This window comes from Ursus arctos, unplaced genomic scaffold (assembly GCF_023065955.2).
Source record: "Ursus arctos isolate Adak ecotype North America unplaced genomic scaffold, UrsArc2.0 scaffold_32, whole genome shotgun sequence".
Classification (NCBI taxonomy): Eukaryota; Metazoa; Chordata; class Mammalia; order Carnivora; family Ursidae; genus Ursus; species Ursus arctos.
In genome coordinates this window covers 29,510,698-29,538,191 of record NW_026623008.1, presented here as the reverse complement: position 1 = coordinate 29,538,191, position 27,494 = coordinate 29,510,698, and the positions used below count along the sequence as shown (strand labels likewise).

The 27,494-nt window shown below is 41.1% G+C and overlaps 1 protein-coding gene across 28 annotated transcripts in view; it reads right to left on the bottom strand.

Moving 5' to 3' along the window:
* The window catches only part of MACF1 (microtubule actin crosslinking factor 1), a 328,942-nt gene that overhangs the window by 26,712 nt on the left and 274,736 nt on the right, over nt 1-27,494 (bottom strand). For all 28 annotated transcript variants that reach the window (XM_044390486.3, XM_044390500.3, XM_048221817.2 and 25 more), the window contains 25 exons: nt 23,103-23,264; nt 22,729-22,899; nt 21,926-22,092; nt 18,380-18,539; nt 17,710-18,036; nt 16,642-16,726; nt 15,866-16,107; nt 14,972-15,178; nt 13,492-13,611; nt 12,954-13,061; nt 11,856-12,074; nt 10,687-10,890; nt 8,741-8,972; nt 7,481-7,707; nt 6,873-6,995; nt 6,681-6,782; nt 5,957-6,058; nt 5,689-5,862; nt 5,442-5,597; nt 5,102-5,299; nt 4,387-4,515; nt 3,511-3,684; nt 812-967; nt 504-710; nt 251-370 (listed from right to left, as the gene is read on the bottom strand). In XM_044390486.3, the coding sequence (XP_044246421.2) occupies nt 251-370; nt 504-710; nt 812-967; nt 3,511-3,684; nt 4,387-4,515; nt 5,102-5,299; nt 5,442-5,597; nt 5,689-5,862; nt 5,957-6,058; nt 6,681-6,782; nt 6,873-6,995; nt 7,481-7,707; nt 8,741-8,972; nt 10,687-10,890; nt 11,856-12,074; nt 12,954-13,061; nt 13,492-13,611; nt 14,972-15,178; nt 15,866-16,107; nt 16,642-16,726; nt 17,710-18,036; nt 18,380-18,539; nt 21,926-22,092; nt 22,729-22,899; nt 23,103-23,264 (4,272 nt within the window). The remainder of the gene's footprint in view (nt 1-250; nt 371-503; nt 711-811; nt 968-3,510; nt 3,685-4,386; nt 4,516-5,101; nt 5,300-5,441; nt 5,598-5,688; nt 5,863-5,956; nt 6,059-6,680; nt 6,783-6,872; nt 6,996-7,480; nt 7,708-8,740; nt 8,973-10,686; nt 10,891-11,855; nt 12,075-12,953; nt 13,062-13,491; nt 13,612-14,971; nt 15,179-15,865; nt 16,108-16,641; nt 16,727-17,709; nt 18,037-18,379; nt 18,540-21,925; nt 22,093-22,728; nt 22,900-23,102; nt 23,265-27,494) is intronic.

Here is a 27,494-nt window from a genome sequence, read left to right as displayed (position 1 = left end):
CATATACAGCAGTGACAACTTCTAAAACCTGTAGTTTTAACTGGTTACTCCCACAATCACTTTGTTTGAACTGTTATTCAAACGAACGACTCTTATGGTTAGACATGGTCTAGATATAAAATGGAGTGCTGGTTTCATCACTTTGACTTTCCAACATTAACTGACTTTCTTTTGACTAGCTCTGACCTCCGTTTTTAGCAATCTTCAGTGAATACCAAGCTCACGACCTAAGAGCCATGAACCGCTTTACCTTATGCTTAGAGAGCTGGAGTTTAATTTTGTCTGGGTCATTGGATATCTCCAGCTCCGAGTCCAGGTGACTCTCTGCATCTTCTAGCCAGTCAATCAGTTTTTTCCAAGCTTCATGGAACTACAATTACATAAAAAATAACTTATAACAGGAATGACTATGCAAACTACACTTTCATGCAACTCATTCCAGAGACTCCACACATGCATCCCAAGGTTGTTCAATAAATTGGTGCCTTTCTTCCATAACTCACTTGTTTTGCCCGCTTCCTGGCATCGTCCAGTGATCGCCCTCTTTCAATAGACCGCTGGACAACCTTCTCCCATCGAGACTGGACGCTAACCAGCAAATTCTTGATCAGAACAACGTCCTGTTTTTGGCTAAGGAACTTTAACTGATTCCCAGTTTGATCCAGCTCAATGATCTGGTCTCGATGAGCATTGACCTCATTAGCGAACACCTGAGGGGAAAACGTTGCTCTTTTTAAACTGAGAACAACATAGAGGAGCTTCTCTTCCAACTAGTCCTTTCAAAAAGGGAACATCGTAACGTCATAGTTACCTTGTGCTCCTCAATCTGGGAAAGGACAGTATTTAGAATCAGGCTGGGAGGAGAGGCGATGTTGAGATTCTGCTCTGCTAGAGTGAGCCAGTTGATAAATTCTTGCAGGGAATTCTGGAATTCCGTTGCGAGGTTGAGGGCCTCTTCCAGCTTTGACTGAATTTTAATTAAAACACACACACAAAAGGAGAAAGTGCCGAATTCAGGAATTGTAGCTTCAAGGACAAAGGCGTGAATTGTACACCAAATGAAATGACCTCTAAAAAGGAAGCCTCATTTAATCAACCTCCAAACATGCCTTGCTTACAAAAAGGGGGGGGGGGCAATTCAACGTTAGTGTCTGAAACCAAAACAACCACATATGAAAAGGAAAGAGCACGATTTGCAGCTATGTTGCTTTCTCTTCCATTCCCCACTTCCTGGGACATTAAAGAATAGGGATGAAACTATTCAGTAAATTTAAGTGAACAGATCCTTCAGCGGTGACAGCTGCAGGGGCTGCAACTTGTTTGGGGCAAAGCCTCACTTCCCTAGAATGTACTTTTGTGGTGTAAAAACAACTAAATGAAAAGCGCTTTACTGTTAACGATGATGCCTATGCAGTGCTGTTTAAGTGTTTTCAGAAAACACGGCCCCTGAAAATGTATGAGGCTGGAGCTTATTCTTTTTTTAAATAAGCTCTAGGGCCAACGTGGGGCTTGAACTCACAACCCTGAGATCAAGAGTTGCATCCTCCTGGGGTGCTTGGGAGGCGTCTGCCTTCAGCTCAGGTCACAATCCTGAGGTCCTGGGAGTGAGCCCCACATCAGGCTTCGGGGAGTCTGCTTCTCCCTCTCCCTCTCCCTCTGCACCTCCCCTCTTGTGTGCATGCTCTCTTTCTCTCAAATACATCGATAAAATCTTAAAAAAAAAAAAAAAAAAAAAGTCGCATGCTCCACTGACAGAGCAAGCCAGGCACCCCTGAAGCTCCTTTTTAAGCTACAAGAAGAAAAGGTGATAAGAGCCATAAATTCTAAGCAAAAATCTGGCAACATTAGATATAAATTTTTAGACACTTTGATCTAAATCACAATGGCAAAAACAATGGCTCATTCGGGGCATGTGCCACTGCCCAAGAATACAACCCAATTCCAGAGTCTACAAGCTCCACCCTCAGAGATAAGCTCTACCCACATACCTAAGTGAGGGCCTCTGTCCCTGGCCCATCTACCAGGCAGGCACAGTGGAATAATGACATGTTGTTAAAAATGAATGTATCTAAAATACTCATAGAAACCCAAGACGTACATGATAAATGTTAATTGCTGTTAACTGAGTCATACTGTAGAGGTTTTTCTCTTTGTGTTTTCAGGTTACTTTTGTAACCTAGAAAAAGACTATAATGAATGTTACAAAAACGTAAGACCCAATCAAAAACCAATTAAAAGGAAAAAGAAAATCTCCCTCAAATTTATCACAGAAATGCAAGTTCCTAGATGACAGGACATCTCTCCACATCATTTTATCTGTATCTTCTATCTATATACCACCACACACATTTAATAAATGACTTTAGTGAAACTGAAGTGTAATGTCCTACGAAATCCAAAATAACTATCCTTGATATGCGGCCCTTGTTGGACCAGTTCCACCAGTGATGGATCACTATTTCTTAAGGCAACCTGCTCCATTGATGGGAAAACCTTCTAGAAACTTCTTGATTATGAGCCAAAATCTGCCTCAGATTCTTTAATTAGTCTTAGTTCTGCATTCTGCAGGAATAACAGAGGATAGTCTAAGAATTAGAACAAAGCCTTACACTCAGCTCCTCTGGTCATTCTTCATATAAGAGAAGTACCAGACCCCACACTAAAAGAATTCTAGGAAATTAATGCTTCTCTCAAAATGTTCATTAGATATGTGAATATTTGTTTCATGTCCTTTCTGCCCACTGAATTTCAAAATGATAGGGTCCACGCCTTTGCTTCCACTATACACCTAGCTGCACAGTGCCTGGTACATACATGCTTAAGAACCACTGAATGAATGGATGTCGTCAACAGATTTGAACACGTATCTTATATTTGATCTGCACAGTGTTGAGGGATACTCCAAAACTCGGTATTCATAAAACCAATGTTTTGAGGCCTTGATCCCTGATCACTTTTCTTTTGAAGAGAATTTGATTTTTGAAGAAGAACGGGAAGAGGTCACATAATCTACCTGTCTCCCAATTTTTAGTAAAATTCTCTGCACACTCCATTTATACTAGAGTCCAAATTCCTTGCGGAGAATATTAGCCCGACTTCCTGCATGCTGTTCCGACCCTCCCAATCCCAAACCAGTGACTCCAACTTAACCTTGTTTTTCAGTAGGAACACGAATTGGTGATTAATATGGGCTATATAAGTCCATCACTGAGCAGTAACAGCCTGTGATGTCTTAACTGGTAAAGGCAGAAAAGGAATAAATAATAAAAGCAAATATCAGCAGAAACTAGTACCATCAATGCAACTTGACACAGATACAAAATAGAAATTTAACAGCAGAAAAGACAGCTTGATTAGCACAAAAGCGATCCTGAGGGTATCAGTTCTGAAACTTCTGGTACCATGTACTGGTCTTTGAAGAATCTTCACAGAAACTAGATGGTAATTACATGTAATCGCCAAGCAAACTACTCAAGCCCAGTAATCACACACTGTATTTTGTGGTGATACCTTTCTTTCTTCCATCTTACTGCTGACCACATGCCACTTCTGTTCCAAGAGAGCTACACTCTGTTCTGTCTTTGAGCCAGACCCAGAGTCGTCACGGCTTAGAAGCATGAGCCTGCCCTTGTCAAGCAGTTGATTATAAGTCTCTTCCTTGGCTTTCAGCTGGGAATAGAGTTCCTGCAAAAAACAAAAACAAAAACAAAAACAAAAAAAAAGAGGCAAGAAAGAGATTGGCAATGCCAATTCCCCGAGAGACACCCACACACAGATTTATGAGCACAGTTGGAAAAGTCCAGGAAGGCCTCACTCTTGATTAAAACCATTTCTTTTGGATTCAGTTCAACTGCTGAGCAATGAATCCTACCATTCTTCATTAAAATTAAAATAATTTTGTTATCAAGTAAAGAGGATTTTTTTAAGGATCAGAGATCACAAAAATAGACCCCAATAATTTATTTCTGTTTCCTCAAACATTTGCCTAGAAATTATGTTGCCTTTTTTCCCCCTCAGCCCCTTTCGTAAAATATTGTCAGTATCTACTGACTTCCTTAAGTGCCCCAAACACTCTTTTCCTAAGTGGAGGCACATCTGTGTTATGTGTTTGTCTTCCTCATGCTCTCACCTTCCAGTCAATATCCTTGTGCCAAGCGACTGACCAACTCAAAATTCACCAATGTATTTCCAGTCAAGCTTTCCCGTCACCACTGCTGCCTGTGGTAGGGGTATTAACGCCCACATAAAAGCAGCCATCCTTAAGGTTGTACTAGATTGTCGGTAAAAATGCATACTTTGCAGACTCTCAGATACATACACGTCTGTGAATTCAGTAAGGAGCTGCTGAACAGGGGTTTATGTTCAACTTCAAGAAATGTCTATTACCATATGTGTATCAAGCTGTTCCCTAGCAGTTTCAGGAAGTCCTCCTGTGGGCTTAGAGGCAGAAAGTTGGGTCTCCATTCTAGTCAGTTCCAAGAGGAAATCTTCAATTTCACTGTGGAAACCCTGGGCCTTTGAGAAAAGACATATCAGCAAGGTCAGTGGTCAATTCTCAGCTTCAAAAGTAGACTTCCTAAATGACCATATGAGGAGCCTATCCTGAGGGAGGACTTCTGGGCTGCTCTCAGGGTGGTTCTGTTGCTGGATTAGCATGGAGCCAATACAGTTATTTATTTCTAGAATCTAGCAGAATCCTTTTACTTCATTATAACCTATCATTGATGTCTGATAATAACTTGATGAACTGAATGACTTAGGTACTATTGTAGATGGACTGGCGGGGGGGTGGGGGGGGCGGGAGGAATCCTGACTTGATGCAAGAAATAACCGAATCCGTCAGCAAGCTTTGTCGTAGCCAAGATCTACTAACTTTGAATAGTAACTGAAGAGACTAGACTACAAACAAATCCAAAAAGAACCACTCAATCAAAGGTATTCTTTCCAGACAAGTTCTAGCACGGAACTGACCTTCCTCTTAAGACATAAGAGTGGAGGGGATTCTACTCCCAACTGCTTTCCTTTGACTGACTCGGACAGGCGCTCCTCCGGGTGCTGTGACGTGCACAGCCCCACCTACCCGGCCTGGCGACACACGTACCTGCTGCAGGGTCAGCTGAAGCTGCTGCTCTCTCTCCTCCGTTTTCTGTAACACCGACTCCCAGCACTGGTTCATGGTTTCCAAACGGCTCCTTAGGCTGCTGGCATCATCTCCGGCACTAGACTCCAGAAGCTCATTGCCAGCTTTGTTGACGGTTTCCACTGTGGCTTGATGGGCCAAAACGTCATTTTTTAGAACCTAAAAAAAAAGTTGAACGCCATTTATTTCCATGGATACATCATCAAGCCTGGCTCTCTACGGTGCACACAACATCAGAAGGTTCCTGGTGACAACACTGGTCTCAAACCAACAGGCTTAGAGAGGAAAACTGAGCACTTACATGGTGCTTTGCGAGCTCAACTTCAATGACTTTTGGGTCTCCGCTTATTGGTCTCTGAGCGTCTAACAATTCCTCAGTGTGAGTCAGCCAACTCATCAGTTCCTCTAAGGCATGCTGGAACTGGCCAAGGGCCAGCAGAGCACCTTCTAGTTTGTGCTACTCGGGAAAAGATATAAAGGAAACATTTGTCAGGAAATTAGAAAACAGCAGCTAGTTGTCCAATGATGGACTCTACCATTTGCCTCACCTGTCTGTGGGCAATTTTTTCACCCAGGTTCTCCCAGAGGTGTTTGAGTTCCGTCAACGGTTCTCGAATGATGTCTCTGTCCGTCTCATCTGTAGCCTTCTTTAACATCAGTTCACCCTGGTGATTGAGCTTTTCCATCTCAATTTGCTGCTGGTAAACTTCCACTTTGAACTCCTACCAAAGACAGACTTCATATTAACATCAAACAAAGTCTTTAAAAACAAATGAAAAAGCAACCCTTCTTCCAAAGCCACTCCCAGTGACAAACCTTCATTTCATTTATCTGATCTTTAACAGTGTTGAGGTCCGTGCCGACAGGGGGCATGGTGCAGAGCTTAATCACAGCATTATCTAGCCAGTCAAACATAGCCTAAAATAAAAATACAAACGTCAAAAACCAAAAAAAAAAGCACCAGCTGTTGGGAGAGAATTAGCATTATCTCTGCTGAAATAAGCAGACAGAATTCAAAGTACCCTGTGCTGCTTGTGTTTTTAGGTGGGAGGCAGAGGTAAGGGATAATGATCTTTACTCCAGTGATATGGAGATTGAAGAACGGAGCCAGTGTTCTTAGGATAACGTCCAAAATAAACTACACTCTGGAAAAACTAAATGTGAATAAAAGTTAGTATTTATCATGGCCACCTAGCAAGCTCAGGGTGGGGTGAAAGTACTGTGCCAAGCTGCACTTCAAGGTAACGTGGGTTTGGAACCTCTGGCAAGCAGGGACTTACACAGTACGACCAGCTTCACTGCAGAGCCACCCTGAGGGTAAAGATGATGATGAAACCATGGCAAGAAGAGGAGAACTTGGGAGATCAGTACTTTTCTCACTAGGAATGGGAAACTTAGGCTAGAAATACCAAAACAGCACTGTCTTAGGTTTGAGGATGCCCCAGTCCTGTAAAGGTGATCCACTCTGACGCTGGATATGGAATATGACAAAAAGAACACAGAATCTTCTTTCTGTGGTGGTCACTCTGTGGCCTCTCACCTGAAGTGTGTCCTGATACTGCACAGCGGCCTGCATGGCATCCTCAAGCTTTTCTAGCCTCTCTTTCCAGGTTTTGTTTAAGCTCTCCCAGGCATTATTCAGCTGGGGGAAAAACAGATTCTTTCATTAATATCAGTCTTCAGTATGAGTCCACTAATGTGTCATCTGAATTCCATATCCATTTTTCCACACCTCATCAATGCTCTTCTTCACTTCGGGCTTCTCCGTTTCTCCACAGGCAAAAATCAAATCTGCTCCAAGGATTCGAATAAACTCCAATTCCTCATGCAGACCATCTGTCTCTTCCTTAATAGTCTACATGTAAATGAACAGAACGTGAGCCAAAACAGAAAGCAGAACAGAACTTCCCAAACTTTGCAAATGTAGTTTATACCCTCATCAATAGCAGATGTTGAACAGAACTGTCAATTTCATGAAAGCCTTTCAATGTCCTTCATATTTCACCTACCCAGACAGTGAAACTTCAGACTCGGTTCATTTCTCTTTAGTTGTCTCTCTCACATACTACATAGATGTATGAAATATATTTATCTATATAACAATATGTATAAACTAGTCTAGGGAAGGTCTAATGAGCTTCAATAGTTTACCAAAGGTTCATGCTTCCAGCCTCCAAGAGATTATAATCTACAGCCAGAAATCTATCATGGGGGTCGTGGGATCAAGCCCCTTGTTGGGCTCTGCGCTCAGCACGGAGTCTGCTTCAGATTCTCTCCTCCTATCCCTCCCTCCCACCTGGATAACTGATTTTGGGGAGGATGGGTTTGCTTCTGTCTCACCTCAGCAGCTTCCACCTGCTGTTTGATGATAGATGGGTCAATGCCCGGGCTTTCCAAGTCATGCACGATGTCCTGGGTATCTCTGATAGTGGTCAGGAGAGCGGCCATGTCATACCAGAACTTCTCTGCGAGCTCAAGGACATCGAGGAACTTAATTTCTCGCTCTTCAGCCCGAGCTTTGATGTCCTCCCAGAAGAATACCATTTGATCTAATTTGTCCTGGATTTCTGAGGGAATAAAGAATAGATATGAATGGGACTCTCTAAGTACTTGAATCTGCATCATCAGAAATTTCGCCTAGTTCTTATCCTTTAAAAAGCTCTAAAAATTTAAACTGAAGAACAGTTTTCTACCTTTGCTTTCTTATTTTGACATTTGTATTTTCCACTTATGTGGGTCTCCCACAGAAAGAGATCACAGAGGTAATGTGAAAATGAGTTATCATCTAACATAAAGGTATGGCTAAGATACAAAAGGCCAAGGGGAACCTAGATGGCTCAGTCGGTTGAGCGTCTGACTCTTGATTTTGGCTCAGGTCATGATCTCAGGGTCTTGAGATCAAGCCCTGCATCCGACTCTGTGTTCAGTCGGGAGTCTGCCTGAGATTCTTGCTCCCTCTTCCTCTGCTCCTCCCCCTGCTCACGTGCTGTCTATCTCTGAAATAAATAAAATCTTAAAAAAACCAAAAACAAAACTAAAAGACCTAACTTATAAGGGGGCTGAGATGAGAACTCTGTTTCCAGTGTTCTGTGTTGAAACTGTGTTTCCCACATAAAGCATTACAAAAGGTAGTTATGTTCCATCTACTATGGATACTGCAGCTTACTCATTTTCGGGGTTAAAAGAGCATTGGTTTCCTGGCTTGGGAATCTACCGATTATAATCTTGTTTTAATGGGGGAGATGTGTTCTGGATTCCAAATGACTTCCAAATGACTTTGTGGAATACTCACTACTTGGGGCCTGCCTTCACATTCAATGAAATATACCTGGTGGGATGCTGGAGTAACCACAGCCTAGAATTTATTCTACCGATTTTCTTTAAAAATTAATTAGATTCAGGGGCACCTGGGTGGCTCACTAGGTTAGGCATCTGACTCTTGACCTCAGCTCAGGTCTTGTTCTCAGGGTCTTGAGTTCAAGCCCCACACTGGGCATGGAGCCCACTTAAAAAAAGAAAGAAAAAGAAAGAAAGAAAAGAAAAGAAAAGAAAAGAAAAGAAAAGAAAAGAAAGAAAGAAAAAATTAGATTCGTCAAGCACCTTTTGCAGCCAGATCCTTGTCAGCTCCCTGAGATCGCCCAATGAGCTCTTCTCCACGGCGCTTTAGGGCCTCAAAGGAAGGCTGCAGTTTTTCCAGCTCCACAGTGGCGCTCTTATTGTCACTGATGCACTCTCTGATCTTGTCTACTTCAGCAGGGATCAGTGGTGGCATACGCAGGCGAGAGGAGAGATTCTCCAGAGTCTCCAACATGGGCTCAATTTTATCATGGAACTAAACAAATGTTGGACCATTAGCCATCACAGTAATACTTCACCACATTTCTGGGGAAAATGTTAGGGAACAAGGCCAGGGTATAAATCTACTACTGTTTAGGATAACTTGCATTCAGCCTAGCCTGATGGCTGTCAAGTGTTAGGTTTGGCCTAAGAAACTGGTTTGGGCATAGCATACCAGTGCTGGCCCATCAAAAAAAGAAAGTAGATGTTTATTTTCAAAACAAACAAACAAAAAGATATAAGTAATATGCCAGAAATCAACTCCAGTCATTTAGTGCTGTCACAATACTCTCCCTACTCCAACTAGTGTGACAAGAAAGGGACAAGACCATGAAACTGGTGAGAGTCAGTGTGTCAACATCTCAGATGACATTTGCATGCAACAGATTAGACCAACAAGTTAGAGGCCCTCCACCAACTGTGTACATGAATGGGGAACTCAATATACCACATGATTTGGAGATTAAAGGTAAATGGCATGCAATTTAATAACCCACCACATGTAACAGTGAGAAGGGAAAATGTTGGCATGATGAAAGGTAATTAAGGAAGGCCAAATCTATGTTTATTCTAAAAGAACAATTTATCTTCCCACTTTTCTGGCATCTGAATAACATGACTATAATCATAAAATTTTCATTTACAATCTGAAGCAGAGAAGGGGGGAAGGGAACAATGAAGATAAGCTTGCTCCCCAAAAGCTCTCTAGAACCGACTCTGGATTCACTGGAATAAGGCTTATCAACTCTAAGTGTCTTACAGGGAAGACACAGTGGGATTTCCTCAACAAAATCACTCCCCACCACTACCTCACTTCTAGGTTTCACCCCAGGTGAGACTGGCATAATAAACCACACTAATAAAACTTATTTCACTGAAGTTAAGGAAATTTCCTTATAGGTAAATTCTTTCAATTCTCAGCTTCATGAGAACCCCGTAATCCCAGTGGCGGTGGGCACCTTACCTCTGCAATCTGTAATGGTGGGCGCGGTCAACACAACAATGAAATGTGACGATGTGGGGAAGACAGGAGCAGGCAGCAACAACACAAAGTAACACATTCCACAATGTGAGTGAGAGATGGGACGGAAGGTGGGGGGAGAAACTTGAGTAAGTACAAATATTAACCAAGAATATTGACACTAAACATAGGAATAAAATACCCAGACATGACAAAAATACCACTAACAGTAATATATTAGTTGAAAAGTATGTAGTTACATGCTTTAAAGTCCACTGCTGGTGGTTTATGTTTCTCTTTGGCTCTTACTTCTCCCTACTCAAGCATCTTTTTCTGAACCAGGAACTAGCTGGTGGCCTCCTGAATAAGAAAATTCATGTGCTGTTCTCTAAATTTCAAAAGTAAAAAGCCAAATAGGAATCGGACTTTTCTTGACACATTTGTTGCTTCAAGGTGAATTTATCCAAAATCATCCCTGCTAAAGACTCATCACAATATAAAGTTTTCAAGGAAACTGTCCACAGACGATATATGCCAGCCGAGATGAGTTTTACCCCCCTACAGTGTCAGTATACCAATGTTCCTTGGAATGAAAATGTAGACAGGCCAAGGTTCCTGGTCTACTGATGATGTATCATCAGCATGCTGGTCTAGACATTCGAGACCGCAGGGGCTCGCCTGACACAGAGTCCTCCTGCTTAGACTACAGGACAGGTTGAGGGGTCATGCGTTTAAGACACACACATACCTGAGCCGACTGGGAAACAGCTTCGTCGAGGGCCAGGGCCCGCTGGCGCACCTCCTCTTTTATTTGGGCATACAGGTTTTCTGCTTTCTGGTATTTTTCCTCCACCATTTCCCCCTCCTCGGGGTTTAACTCCTTTAGCTGTGGGCCTATCTTTAGCAGCTTATCAATATGGGGTTTGTGTTCGGCAATGGATTCCCTGAGTTGCTATGTAAAAAAATAAAGTGAGCGTTTTTGTACCAGTTTAATTTGCTTAAATATTTTGATCAGAGCTCATATCAACTTTGAGAGGAACAAACTGAATTGCTAAAAACCAGCAAGTCCCAGCATCTCACCATTTATGAAAGAAAAACCGAACACTTAAGTCTGAGGTTCTAACACTACCTAAACCTAATTTTCGAAAGCCATCAGATGTCCCATCACCCAGGAAGCCTTCCCAGACACATCCTCTCTTACTCCCCCCACCCGTCCCCACCGATACAAGTTTAATCCCCCTCTTCTGTATATATAAACACTCCTGTGTACGGTATTATAATTTACATGGTTAAATACCTGTCTCCCTCCCCAAACTGAGAGACATTAGCAAGACAAGGCACAAATGGCAACATTACTAATAATCCAACCACTCCTTGACTTTATTGCCGGTTCCTTCAGTTTATATCCTTCCACGTATAGGAACACAGAGAAAGGAAGCACAAGCCATTAACCACAAATAAAAGAAACATTAAAAACTATCTTTAATGGTAACAGCATTAAGTGTCTACAGATCCCCTTTTCCCCTAAACTACATGCCACAAATGCTCTCTGCCCTTTCTTCAGGCTCCCACTCCAACCAGGGCCGAACCAAATGGAAAAAGCCACCCAGCCACACCCATCTCACAACATCCCTCGGTGGCTGGAAAGATGAAAAGTTCCCTTGGTGTTTACTTAGTTCTTTACTTCTGAATGCCCCGGGCTCTGATATCTCCATGCTTTTCTTTAACGCATTCATTTTAAGGACAAGGGAAAGAATTCAGGTATGCGTTTGTATTGTGCAAAGAAATTCTGATTAAGAATTAATTTCCTAACACAGAACTTACACCAGGTAGGCACTAATGCATATGTTGTTTTCAAATAAATCATGGAGCCCATGTTCAGTTCTGCAATGAAATAAAAGCCAGCATGCTCCTTACCCTCATCTCCTCCTGCTGCTGCCTGAGCTGCTCATGATCAATGGCCGGAGGAGGTAACTGTGTTATCAGTGCCCGGGTTTCCTCAATCCAGGGGCTGAGCTCCTCGTAAGTTTCCCAAAACTGGTTCACCAAGACCTGGGCCCGCTCAAGGCGGGTGTAACGCTCTGAATTGAGCAGACTAATGGCTTCGTACTGCTGTATTAGAGACTCTGTCTTTTCCTATGAACAACAAAGTATAATACTTATTACTCTTATGAACCCTTCTTTTAAGGAAAAATATAAGTGTATATACATTAAAAACCTTTGGTTTTTAATGCTCAGAAATGGATTAATTGAGCAAAATTACAAGTGATTTATATTTTCCTTATACTTATCTGAATTTTCTCTTTTTTCCTATCACATATATGTAATCTTTCTAGACTTTTTAGCACATGAAAGTAGTTTCAAAGACAGTCAAACAGAGCAACAGTCAGACGCACAACACAGCATTAACCTTTTAGTGAAGACACACAATTTCAGACACAGCATTATTATGGTGGGTCAGTTCAAGACAGAAGACCTCAGGGCCTGCAACGGGCCCTCCACCCATCAAGTTTCACTTGGCATTTTTCCTCTGACAAAAATGTCTCCATAAACCTGACACTTACGCTTCATACGTTTAAAGTGAGTAGCTCAATTTATGAGTATTTCTGAGGAAACAGCGGTTAACCACAACCTCTGCAAAAACAAACAAAACCGGTCTTTCCAAAACAAAACTGGTCTGATCATTTAGAAGGACGTGAAGAAAGAATATCTGTATATGGTTCTGAAAAATCTATCACAGATACTTTGAAAGGTAACTCAAAGATCCTTATGGACTGGAGAAGCAAATCCTCGGTTATAAAGAAAATGGATTTGCAATATATTTCCCATCATACAGTAGGACTGTTTGGACATTTGTGCACACAGGGTTAGAGGTGTGAACCCCCCAGAACATCAAGCAGCACTTTAATACCATTACCAGTAACAGAAAGGAAAAACCTTCTTAAATATCATTTCACAATTGTACTGACTCATCATGGTCAAGAACAACATGCTGAATAAATAAATGCAATTCACCTGTAACACAGCTTTTTGCTCCTCCCCACATGTGCCAAAGATTTCACCACGATGACTGAAGAGTTCGTCCATTGAATCTTTGTGTCGAATGATGTCAATGGAGAAAGCCTTTGAAAGTGAACTAGAGTTAGGTCACGAAGTAAAAGGACCCCACGCCTGTGTTACCGAAATGTTAGACACAATCTATGAAAAACTCCTTGCTCTGATAAAGCCAGATCAAAGCTGTTCTCTGAAGGCTGACACTTTGCCTATCCACGCATCTTCAGTGCTTATCTTTCAGTAGCTTACAAAAGTATCATCTCTCCTAAAAATCATCCAGAAAACTGCTAACTATTCTTTCCTGAATTAATGGTCCTCCTGCTCCCTTTTTCACAAAGCAAAGAATCTCTTCCTTACCTAAACAAGTATTTTTAATCTCTATCCATCATCAAACTGCATTATTCCACCTGGGATGGTCAGGAACTCTCTTGCAGTCACTCTAAGTGGGCGAAGATTCCCCTCGCTCAGGGCACAGTGTGTGCGTCTGTGTCACACTTACCTTCTGTACCTGCAGCTGAGCTGTGGTCTGGTCTTGTTCCAGGCGAACTGGACCCAGGGCCATCAGTTTTCGTTTTGTTTCAGCAACCCAAGCTAGTTCTGCATCAGCAGCTTGCTCATACTAACAGACATATTAAAGGAAAATGAACAAACTACATATAACAAAGGTCCACCTCCTTAGAATTATAATTTCTTCAACACAGAAAAGCCTGGATTTTCACTAATATGGTTTGTATCTATGAAGTAAAGCCAAAACTGGGGAGAATTTCATAAAATCATAAATCAAGATGAAGACAATTTGGAACGGATTATACTTCAACAAATAGGAGTTGATCCTATTTCAACTTCTTCAGAAAGAAGTTACAAAACCCAGTTAGTGGCCCTACAGCTGGGAACAACAATGGAAACTGACACTCTTAAAAATATACTTCTAATCACAATGCTTTTATGAGACTGTGCTCTCTTTCTGCCAGTTCTTTTTCCTACGCATACACTGAAGGGTAGTTTTAGTTGTATGTTTAAATATATCATTAAACATGGCAGCAGACAGTTGAGCCAGTTAACGAGGAAGTGCCTGCTCAGCTGAACGAGCATAAGAACCCAGGAGAACACCCAAGGGTCATGCAGAAACAAAGAAAAACGAAGAACACGTTCTATATAACTGCTATTTAATTAGGGGCCCCCCATTGTTTTTCTTCTTCAACTTTGCCAACTTACACTAATATCTATTTAAAGAGGAAATAAGCTCCGCCCAAGCATGATAAATTTCATACTGAAATATCTGCCCAAGACTAGGGATACCAATAAAGACATGTTGGGGATACACTTGAAGTCAGAGCTAGCTTCCGTGTGGTTCACAAAGATTCTGCTCATCACTGTGAACTGAAGCAGTCATGTTATACGTACTTTGCACCATGACACATTAATAGGTGCATATCCAGCTACTTAGGAAAGCAAATAACTTTTTCCAGAAAGCAGGAAGGAAAAAAGACTGAGGGAAATATGACACCTGTGTTTACTGGGAACGTTCTATTTTGGATGGCTCTGCTATTTTGGTTAGCATATTTGATAGTAATTATAGTTCTTGGTTCCTTTCCCTCCTCCCCCAGCTAATACTAAAACAGTTGATTATGTCAAACTAAGATCGGGATGCATTTGGACCTTTTGGTCCTGGATATTATCTTCTTCTATCAGAATCTGCCTCTTAATGGGGCAGCAGCTGAGAAGAGGGCTCACATAAACTCTACCACAAATTCCCGTCTTCTCAAAAAGGGTCAAATAGTTTCAGTTAAACTTGAGATCCATCCTCACATATCTTTACCCAATCACTTCCCATCACTGAAATAATCCGTTGCATCAGATTTCCCTTGATCTCATTATTCCTATTCCTGAGCCTGTATTTATGTGGGTCATAGTTCTGTACGTTATACATACATCCCTGCTGTCTCAAATGTTAATGCAGAGGTGTTTATAAACATTACCTGTTGTGATCTCTGAATAGCAGCATCAATTTCATCCACCCTCTGTCCCACAGTGTCACTGACCAACTTGTACTGTTCGTTGGCATCAGATACAAGTTTATCCAGCCCTTCTCTGGCTCTCCAGGGCACCAGCTCTAACAGAGCACGGCTCACTTCATTCACTGTGTCCAACACCAGCCTGTGCTCCATGACCTCCTTCTTTAATTCCTAAGGAGGGAAAAAAAGTTTTCAGGCCATTCCTTGCTAAATTAAGCACATTAGCAGCTGTGCTGGGTGGAAAGTGCTATCTCTACCACACATCCCAGCAGGGCTCTGACCTCCTTCCTCCACTTATTTTTTTTCTTGTCTCAGATTTTTCAATCATTCCACAGCTTGACTTTAGGCTTAGTTGCTGCTTAGAACTGTCTGCAACACTTCTTGGGCCAGACTGTCCCTGGGTAAAACAAAGAGTGCCTCTTTCTTTTTTTCTCTCCTCATTTCAATAGAATTGATAAAATAATTCTTTAACCACAGGCATTTAACTCAATCAGTACCTCCACAGTTTCTCTGCACATCTAGAACTGCACTAGGTCCTGCAGGAAAACTAAATATAATCACGAAGCACCTAGAGAATGAGTTACAGAAGTAAATTTTAAAACGTTACCATGTGAAGCAAACTTCCCAGGGATCTGTGATTCGGTCTTTCTCTCCCTCTTCAGACCTCAGCAAGTGGTCCTACATAAGTCTGCCTTTATGTCATATTTTACTGTCCATGAGCGATCCAGAAACAAACGAGGCAGAACTTTTTGGTTTAGATTTAAGGTATAGACCATTGGTGATAAAACTTAAAAATCTGAACTTAAGGATTTTAAGAGGAAATTTTTTTCCCCTTTACTGTGTGAAAGGACAGCTCACCTTCTGTCTTTGTTGAAACTGGGGTATCTGCTCCCCTGTGGGAGATTGTCCTCCACTAGCTGCCAGCTCCTCCTCCACCTCCCTTAGCCACCCGGTCAGTTCCTCGTAAGTAGACTGGAACTTGGTGGCCAGCTGCCGGGCTTGCTCTAAAGTTCTGAGGGCCTTGGAGCTAGTGACTGTGATGTCTGCATAGCGAGTCTTGATTCCATCCAGTTTCTCTTGGATAAGCAATACCTCTTCACCTATGGGGGACAGCACACAATTATTTATATTTAAGAGGAAATGAGGGAGTCTCTTTCCAGGGATGAGGAAGTCTCTTTAATCCCCCTTTCTTCAGTTTAGAGCTTGAATTTTACAGATGCTCTCTCCCTCTGGTAGCAATTTCACCTACCATCCCACACTAAGGGAGGTGGGAAATAAACCTTCTAATTGATAAAAGAAGCCACTTCTGAGATTATTAAGATCTGAATTCAACTGCAGGTGTTTCTAGATGTTCCCAGCACCGTTCCATGATTGCTGGCCTTGGACATACTGGAGGGCAAGGGGAGTCATCATCTACAACCAAATGTGAGACAACAAGGTCTTTTAGTTTTCAAAAGATTTAGCAGGAAATGGGACCCCAGGCTGCCAGTCTCCAGAAGCACATGGTAATACAATCAGCGAATACTAAGCTTCTCCTACATACAAAGAGAAGGGGCTAGTAGTGCAGGGTGCTTATCTCCCGGGAGATGGGATTGCCTAACTGCAGAGGTGCTAAGAGACGCACTTTAAAGTACCTGTGGTTTGTTTCAGAAGAGCCTGACCATTTTTAATAGCTTGATCTACATTCTTCTTTCTATTAATGATTTCTTCATTTAAAGCCTGAAAGGAAAGAATAGCATTAATCTTAAAACTATGGCACAACAAAGGGAAAGAAAGATGAGACCTTTAAGAAGGCAAGTTTAAAGGAAAGAGACAAATACCAGGTTAGTTTACACATCAGATATTCGATTCCTTCATTATCTCTTTGGTTATGCTAGTAAGTACTCAGAAATAATTAAATCTGATACTTACAGGCAAGTTCTCCCCTGTACTGGATAAGAGGAGATGTAGGATTAAATCCGTTTTACCAATCTACTGGTACCAAATCTGAGCCCAAGAAAGGAGGAAGTAAAATTCAGCAAAAATGTCTACTATGTCCAAAACCAAGGCTCAGAAAGTTCAAGAGAAGAAAGTCAGCAAGAACAGGCTGACTTCAATCAGGATCCTACTTCAAAATTCTCAATATGTGAAGTCAATGAAGGAGAAGAATCTTAGGTTATTTAAGACAACAACAACAATAAAAAAACTACTTTGCCTATTTTTACTATCCCCAAAGAAATTTCATAAAAATCAGATGAAAAGAACAATTTTTTCTTTCTATTAAGATGACAATCCCTGGAATTTGAGCATACGAATTCTAGAAATATTTCAGAAGTTATAGCTGCGTGGTCAAACCCTGGGCTATATTTAGGGATTTCTGGTTTTGTTAAATTACATTCTCTTCCATAGAACTGCTCAGACGGAAACGGAGTGATACCTGACCTAATGATATAAAACATGAGCTGGAGAGGAGATGGCCCTGACTGTGCTCTAGATCGTCTTCTAGAGCTACTGATTCAGTTTAAGTACAAGTATTTCCACGGACTCATCTAAGGATAGCTTAGTCCCTAGCAACAAGGCTATAACTACGTGCTTATGTAGAAATGTATAAAATTAAGTTGAAATGTCTGGAATTAAAGAGAAAAGAAATGAAGAGAAACATGAATCAAAATTACAAAATAAAACTTAATAACATGATCAATAAAAATGGAAAACGTGAATACCAGGTGGTCAGCATGCTGTTTCTGCAGGACATCCTGTCTGTAATCCTTTACGAACACTGAACTGAGCTTGTCCTCAACCTCAGCCAGCCAGTTGAGCACCTCCACCTCATCCTCCCCGAACAGTCTAGCGTTACACAGTGCCTGTTCAAGCAGGGCTGCTTTCCGACAGCCCCGGTCTTGAATCTCACTGTATCGGGCCTGCAAGGAGTCTAGCTTTTCTGACAGCACGCCCTGCTCTGCAGAGCATGTCAGGGAGGAGAGGGACTGCCCAATTTTGACTGCCTGGTGCACATCTGTTGCATGGCTTTCTATTTCTTCCTCCAGAGCCTGGAAATCCAGATGGAAAAAATGAATAACAGAAACAGAATAAATGAAAAGTAAACATGAAACAATGAATAACAAATGATAGAATAAATTAAATAATATAAAAAGTTCACCTACTGAAAGGCAAAAATAATACAAACAGTGAGAACAAAAGCTGTTTTTTTCCTGATGGTAGCCTATTAGCCTATTGCTATTTTTACTTCAAGGACGTGACTGGACATCTCAAATTAAATTTTTAACCCCCCGCCCTGCCCCGCCCAACATATCTTCTAGACTGCCGTAGGCAGGTAATTTCTAGGCTCTCTGACTGCAGTGCTGTGTCTGCATTTGCCACAGCCTCTCCTACCTTGTGTCGGATGATCTGCTGCTGTATTTTGGCAGTCTGAGTGCCGACAGGCTCTGAGTTAGCAAGCTTTTTCTCTGTGACAGATAAGAAGTCAGAAATAGGCTCAGCTGTCTCATGGAATTGTTTGGCCAGAACCAGGATATCTTCCAGCTGTTTTTGCCTACACAAATATACAGAACAAACTGCTCAGGCAGAAATTCACATTAAGACTAACTGTATTATATTCAGTGAAAGACTAATCTTTACCAGGTACATTTTAAGTATCCACAGTAAACAGAACACATATACATAGCACTTCGTGGTTTTAAAGGCTTTCCATAAGCATTGCCTTATTTTGATTGTCATCACCCTGTAAGGTAGGCAGAATAATTATCCCACTATTACGAAAGAGAAAGCTGACCCTGAAGGCTTAAAGAAAGATTTGTCCAATTCACCCAGTGAGTAGTAACAGTGCAATGAGGACTCGAATCAGACCTCCTAATGCTCTTTCTCCTACGGGATGTAGCATACGCATCATCTAAACATGAGACCAAAATAAAGTTTTAAAGGAGTCAAAAACATCATCAGTTTTCATTTCTCTCTCCCTGTCACTGCTACCTTCACTTGTGAGTTAAGAGAAGCAAGCATGTGAGGAGTATAGACAGACTATGGACCAGAACTCCTCCACCATCTCCCGGGTCCCAGTGACTTTAAACACCAGAACATAACCCTGAATCCAGATCTAAGGCAAAAAATGACCTCAGAGTAGCGGAATTTGCCAACACACATGGCAATCAAAAGAACTATAGACTTCACAGCTCACTTGGAATCTTAAATCTTACTTAATGCAACACCCACACTAAATAAGCTGAGATTTCAAGTAGCCTATAGATTAAAAGCAGCAAATTACAATGGGGAGAGGAAGCCTGATAGGAGAGTGAAAGAAAAACAACTACAGAACTGGACTGACACCCAGATTAATAATAAAAGGGCGTAATTATGTCTTTGAATTGTTAAGAATAGACTAAATGCTATATTATTTGAAAAGGCCTGGAAGTACATGAGGCACTTTAGTTCAACAAACATTTACTAAACAGGAAATGTGCCAGGTCCTGTGCTGTGTACCCTGGACAAATTTATTTATTTATTTGAGAGACAGCGAGAGAGAGAGCAAGCAAGCATGCATATGGGGCATGAGTAGGGGGTGGGTAGAGGTAGAGGGACAAGCAGACTCTGCTGAGCATAGCACCTGATGTGGGGCTTGATCCCAGGACCCTGAGATCATGACCTGAGCCGAAACCAAGAGTCGGATGTTCAACAGACTGAACCACACAGGTGCCCTAATTTTTATTATTTTTTTTTAATGTTGAAGAATATGAAGCTGCTATTTTTATTTTTTTTTTAAAGTAAATTTTACATTCAGTGTGGGGCTCAAACTCACAACCCTGAGATCAAGGGTCGTATGCTCTACTGACTGAGCCAGCCAACCACCCTTCTAAATGCTATTTTTAAATGTCAATATGAAGTACAAAATAATTTGTTTATGCCAGCCTTCAAAATACATCACCAATGAACATAACTAAAGCACGTAACCGTAAAGATTATTATTAATAAACTATTAATAATAAAGATTATTAATAAGCTATTAATAATAAAAATTATTATTAATAAACATACTATATCATGAAAAAAATTATCCCTGATCTTTATGTCTTCCTGACTTCTCTGGATTTTGGAATCTGAAAGTTTAAAGAACTCAGTGTAATAGGATTTGGGGTAGCAAAGAGCTAACATAATTTGGAGCTATCAAAAATCCAATATTAAAGAATCTAAATAAAAGTCTTTAGGATATCTGTAACAAATGCAGTTGCTCTTGGTATTTCTCTTTAAAATATTGACCTAGAAACTGTGTTAGGCTAGGAGGATGGAAGTGGGTAGGACAGAAAGATAGAGTCATAGAAAGACACTTCAGAAGTAAGTCAGGACTTCAATGAGCTTACGGGCGTAGGAGATTAAGTACATAAAATAATGGTACAAGGTACGAATAAAGAATTACAGCAGTTAAGAGGAAGATGAAGGTATACCACGCTTGGGGAACAAAGAAAAGCTTCGTAGAAAAGGGGAAGATAAACACAGGTATTTCTTGGAAGAAGCAACACCATCAGCAAAGACACAGAATTAGGAAGTGACAGAAGATACTGAAGAATATGGTGTACTTCACTTAAATATAAGGAGTGAGAAGAAGAGGAGAGACTAAGAAATGTAGATTAGGGCCAAACAGTTGAGGGCTTCCAATGCTGGGTTAAAGAGTTTAGATTTTATTTCATAGGCAACAGGGAGTCATTAAATTTCTGAGCAAGGCGAAGGGGAAGCTGGAGGGTAAGTAATGAAGTGATGAGTGACTAGTGATGAGTTAGTTAGGGAACTACCTCAAGTGAGCAACCTCAAGTGGACTAGCCCAAGTTAGGAACTGAGGTAGGGAATGGGAATTAGAGAAATGGATGAATAGGGAAGACACTATAGAAGTAAAATGGACAGAGTTTAGCATCCTAATAGATGTGGGACACAAAGGAGTGGGGGAAAAATGGGGTTACGGTTTGAAGCCTTGTAAGTGGAAGGTTAATGGCACTATTAGTGGAAATGGACAAACAGAAGAAAAAAAGCAGTGCAATCTGGAAATAAAAATAAGCGTAATTAAAAAAAAATAAGTTGAGTTCTTTCGTTTTGTTTCTCCCAACTAATATGGTCGACAATATTTTGCAACACAGATAAGAAATAAGGACACCATGGGCCAGTGGAAACAAGGAGACTCAAGAGTAGTTAGCTGACAACTGCCATTGGCTACCTAGAAAACTGAAAGAATCATAAATGATCACCTACACTACTCATACAGATTTCTAACTAGCTAGCATTTATTTTTAAAACTGGGGACAATAGAAGCTAAAAGACATTCAGGCGACATACTAAGCTTAAGTGATGTTAGGGTATACAACTATGGAAGGAGAAAGCACTTCCTCGGAGAAGAAAAGTATGCTGCCTGTCTTTTGGCCACTTACTGAAAATTGTTCTTGCATCTCTTGAAGGTCCATATACTTAACAGAATCACAGAGACTAGCTCCTAGATGCAAAAACATCTAATATTGGGATAAGCTATCAGAAGAGAAATATGATAAATTTCAATTCCAAGTATCAAAAGTAGTATTTATAAATATGAAGGGGAAAAAAATCTGTCTCAAAAACTCAGAAAATAACTTGGCTGGATTGCAGGCGTCAGTGTCTGTCGGTTTGGAAGCATGACTGTATCTCAGCAGACCAACAACACAGAGCCATGAGTCTTCCGGTCCTCAGAAATTCACAGAGTAGCTGAGGCTTCCTTCCTGAGAGTGACTGTGATTTTGAGGACCATCACCAAAAATTTATTCCCCTTCAAGATAAAAGCCATCATACACCTTCCAGAACACTCTATGACTCATCCAGGACCTTTTAGAGCACCTCAGGGATAGCAAGACAAAAACCGGACAAAACCAACCTTCTCTGACCCATGCCTCAAAACCCCTTTGGCCTTACCTGGCTGCTGCCTTGCTGAGTAGTCCAGTCCATCTACTTTCAAGACCCTCCAACTGTCCAGTGATTTTCTCTCGATCAGCCAGCTCGGCTGACTGGGCTATTCTGCCTCCTTCTGCTTGAAGCATATCTACTGTGGCCTTTCGATCATCGAGGAGCCGCTGGAGTAACTAGTGCACATAGTGTTTAAGGAGAATGAAAAGTGGTAACACAGGGTCACTTTAAAATCTGAAATAAGGAAGAAAATACAAACAAAAGATCCCCAAACCCCACCCCACCAAATCCTAAACTGAATGGAATAATGGTGGCTTTCTTTCCATCCTGAGGCAAAAACATGAGATGCAGCAGAGTTGCTAAACTTCTCATACGCTTACTTCGGTTTTTAAATGTAGGAGTGACGGTCATTATGTGGCTAACAGGGAACTTATTTTGAACCAGGAGAAAAATGCACTAAAATGGAAATTATACCAACAAAACACATAGCCAGAACCTTATACATGATATACTGTGTTATTTAGAATATTGCTGACCCTAAAAATACCAAAAACCTCATAAGACAGAGCTGTGAGTGAAACACCAAAGCAGGACACACAAACGCATACAACTCTCTGGTCTGGCATGTGCCACAGAAAGCTGGTAGATTCAAGTAAGAAGAGGTGAATCATTTCCACCTTTCTTTTCGCGGTCACACAAAGTAGGTCAGGATTCTCCTAGACTCCGGAATATGCTGCCGAACTCTTAAGCACATGTGTTGTCTGCCACTCCCTACGGCTGTTCCAGTTCACCGTCCCAACATTCTCGCTTACCTTCTGTTCTTGGATCTGTGCTTTCACCACTTTATACTCGGCAGATGGAGGCTTCTGATTGGCTATGAGCTCCTCAGTGTCTGCCAACCAGCTGAGCAACGGCTCCAAGGCATCTTGAAACTTCCCACAATGCAACAAAGCCTCCTGCAGTTGTGCAATCCTTTGTGCGACCTGTATCACAGATGCAGAGGCTCATTATGAGGAAGGAGAGAGCTTTTTCAATGACTACTGACCACCGCCCCCCCCCCCCCCCAATTCCAGATTACAACGGCTAAATTTGTACTTGCATTCAGGTTGCAGGGAAACCTCGGATTGAGATGCGCCTTTTCTAAACCCTCCATTCCCAGGGCACTAGTTACCCCCTGGCCACTCGCCTTTTTGTTCAGTGTGTTCCATCGAGTGTTGATCTCTTCCATGTCATGTTCCAAACCCTGCACGTCACAGTTTTTTCCGGCACTCTGAATCAATCCCTGGCCGAGACCATTCACCTGCTGCAGCTTCACTTGAAGGGGATCCACCTGTTCTTTCTGAAACATCTAGATAATTGCAAGCCAAAGCTTTAATCTAAAGGCAGCAATCAGATCCTCTACGCCACACAATGACTGGTCATTCTTGGGAGATTTATGATTTAACAAAGGAGGGGCAGGAAAAAAAAGAAAAAAGAGAAAACAAGCCATTTGTACAGGGGAACTATCAAGGAAACACGTGGTTTCATATTTCAATACATCCTCCTCTGGACAAGTAATTACAGAGAGTTATGGCACTACTTAGGTCTTTTAGCCAATGACTCATGGTTGGTTGGTTGGTTTCTGCTTGCTTAATTTTTAATGCAAAAAGCTATAGAGAATAGAGAAGGATTAGCCTCAAGATATCATAAAAGTGTGATGTAGATCAATCCTAAAAGGGAAGGATAATACCAAATGACCAGTTATTAAAAATACCTTGGGGAATAGCTTTAACCGACCACTGATACATGCAATGCTCTTCTTTGACTAGACTAATAACTCAATTAGCCAAAACATTATTAATGTTGTGAAAAACGCCAACCTCATAGTTTAATCCCCCTGTGGTCATTTAATTCCACTCTGGTCCAGGGCCACAGACCACACACCGCTAATAATCTTGGAACAGTATTCCTGAGATTACAAAAGGAAATGGGCCAGTAATACTGGGAAATGTCCTTACCAACTTCAGGCACATACTCTGAGATGCAGATACACATAAAGCATTCTTAAAATTATAATATTATATATCCATGTTCATCATTAAATAATGGAATTTTAAAACAATGTGAAGGAGTGTAACAAACAATGCATGTTTCTTTCTACTGCAGTTAATAAGCTCCATTATGACTTAGAAATTTCTAAAAGGAAACAGAGTCAAAAGAAAATGATACTTTGACACTCTAACGGGTATTAAGGAAAAGAATGAAATAGATAATTGTCTCGAAGATCAGACTTCTCTCAATTATCAGAGGATAAAACCAGCTACATTCTACACATATTATAGATCCAATCTGGATTGGATTGCCATTCTCTTTTCTTCCACGAAATGTTCCTTCAGTTTCAGTGCGACAGGTGAGTCAATTAAAGCCAAAGAATGACAGAAAATGGAAGAGAACAAAAATGTAAAAGAAAAACATAAGCTTGGGTTAAGATTAATTTTGGCCTATATGAGATACAGATCACACTTGGATTAGGAAACCGATTCTTGAAAGAATGGGCTATGGCTGGATAAGTGAGCACCAGGGAGGAAAAGCCCCAGGGAGCACTCAACGAGGAAGGCTACAGAGGTAATTACCAGTGAGCTCCATTTTATACTATAATTTGATTACACCATATTTTGTTAGGCAACACTGCAAGGCGGTTCAGCTAAAAATGACTGTTGCCCCAACAACATGATTCCCGGAAAAAGCAAGTGCTATGATTCCATTTTCTACTAAAGATGTTTTCACTGCAGAAAAATCAAAGCAGAGGGGGAAAAAACCAACTCCAATGTTATAAGTTGCTTGGGTGCAACAAAATGGTGGTGGTGGCAGGGTGTGGGGGTTGGAAAGGCAAAGAAAGAAAAAGAAAGGTGAGGAGGGAAGACGTCAGGTCCACACTGAAGAGCCCCCTTTTATCCAGTAAGCAAATCTTGTCTCACACTTGACATTTAAGTTCCTTCTGTGCTGTCCAATATGAGGCGATTTAACTAAAAATTCAGCTCCTCAACCACACTAGCCACATTTCATGTGGTCAACAGCCATATGTGGCCAACTGCCTGTTGTACTGGCAGTACAGACAGAGAATATCTCCATCTTGGCAAGAAACTCTACCGGATAGCGATATACATGACACAGAGAAATAAAATACATTTAAATAACTTAGTAATCTCTTTCATATAACCGAGCTAATTCTTTTTAAAAATTTGCATTTACTTTGTCAATGAACATTCCCTATAGAAGCATTAGAGATTCCTTCCTTTGCTTCTCAAGCTCCACTCCATGGATTAAGTTGACAGGGAATGGGTATTTGTCTCATCTTTTTTCCAGAAGTTTGGAAATCGATGATACTACTCCTAAATAAATACTATCTAAATATTTATTTTGAACACAAGTGAACAGAATGTTATAGAAAGTACACTTGAAAACACTTGCTCCCTTCCCTCAACTTCCAAATAAAGCTGTTCTGCAAAATCCGTGCTTTTAGATGCATTAAAATTCCTATTCCTTAGTTTTCAGTGGGGCTGTGCCATGTTAGTAACCAGCCAGAGCTGGCAGACATTTCCCAGAGCACAACACTAGTACAAATTATTGCAAGGGTGTAGATGCAACTGGGGCATAAAACAGAAAATTTCCCAAAGAACTTAACGCTTTTATCTTTGGTCATACCACATTCTCCCAGTTTTCATCCTTCCTGATCCATTTTTTATCTCCTTTGCTTTCTTCCTCCTTCTCTTCTAGACCTCCAAATGTTCATCTTTTGGGGTGGGGATCAGGGGAGGATGTCAGTCCTGGGTTCTCTTCTTGGCAATTCTATCTATTCCCTTGGCTTTAAATATTAGCCATGATGTTTATGGTATGTATGTGTCTGTATATGCCTGTGTGTGTGTGTATCCGCACATCCAAATATTTTCTTAATATTGCCATACAAATGAATCATGGGTACCTCAAAAACTTAACCATTCCAAAACTGAACAGTACCTCCTCCTTTCTTCTTCCCCCAAATCTGTTCTTCCCTAAATAAAAAATTTACTACTGGCCCCATCCACTCAGTTGTACAAACTAGAACCTAGAAGCCAACCTTGATAACTCCCTTTCCTTCTCCCTCCTTCCCTACATAAAAGTCATTATCAGGTCTTATTGATTCTACCTCCAAAATATATCTTAAATCTAACTGACTGTCTTCAAATCCACGGACATCTCTCTAGTCCAAGCCACCTAGACAACTGCAGTAACCTAGCAGGCCTCTCCACTCTGTCCTTGATCCCCTATAATGCACTCCACACACAGCAGCCAGTGTGATTTCTTTTTGTTTGTGTGTGTGTTTGATTTTTTCTTTTTTGCAAACCATTCAGTTTTCTCTATTTCATGCCAATCAACCTAAGACAAACTAATAAAATATAAGACAAAATAAACCTCAGATTTATAAACTCCAGCCAATGTTGAGAACGTTTACTGTCTGTGTAGACTGGTTTTCTCTATCGTTAGGCTGAGAGTAATGTTTTAAAAATGTAAATGAAATAATTTCACTCTCCTACTTAAAATCTCCCCCCCCCCTTAAAATCTTTCAATAGCTTCTCATGGCTTTTAAAGTATAGATCCTTTTGAAAACTTCTCTTAGTCCCTGCCTCATCTGGCCTCTTCCTACCTTTCCTGATTTATTTCAGGGCTCTGCTCCAAAACCCCGCTCACCATGGGCTAAGCCACTTGGCCTTCTTTGAGGCCTAACATCCCAAGCTCTTCCCAGCTTCCATATCCTTTGCGTGGAGTATTCTTCCCTCTGACTCTCTGCCTAAGTAACTTCTATCATCCTTCCAGTTTTAGTTTTAAAATCCTTTCCCTGACATAATTAAATACCCCTGTTATTTATTACAGCCTTTTTTATTCAAAACATTTGCTGTGATTGGCAATTATATATTTGTGGAGTTTTTTTAAGTTTTTTTTTTTTTTTTTTTTAAATAATCTCTATACCCAGTGTGGGGCTCAAACCCATGACCCTAAGATCAAGAGTCACATGCTCTTCTGGGGCACCTAGGTGGCACAGTCAGCTGGGCATCTGACTCTTGGTTTTGGCTCAGGTCATGATCTCACGGTCGTGGGATCGAGCCCTGTGTGGGGCTCCATGCTCAGCAGAGTGCCTGAGATTCTCTCTCCCTCTGAAATAAATAAATCAGTCTTAGGTGGGGAGAAAAAGTCACATGCTCTTCTGATTGAGCCAGCCAGGTGCTCCTCTATTTGTGTCCTTTTTGCTTAATATCTGGCTCTGCTAAAACAGTGTAAGTTCCACAAGGGCAAGGACTATGCCAATCCTATTCACTGCAGGAGCCCCAATACCTGGCACAGAGTAGGTATGCAATAAATATTTATCCAGTGAATGAGTATTTGTACAGAAATGGTAGTAGGCAAAGCAAACAAATTTAGGAAGGTTCTGCTGATCAGATGAGCATTCAAACACTGAACTAAGATTGTAGGGCTCCCCAATTTTTTCTTTAAAAGACTCTCTGGTAAATTCTGAATTTTATAGAACCTCTAATTTATATTAAAAGATTGTTTTGTCTTCCAT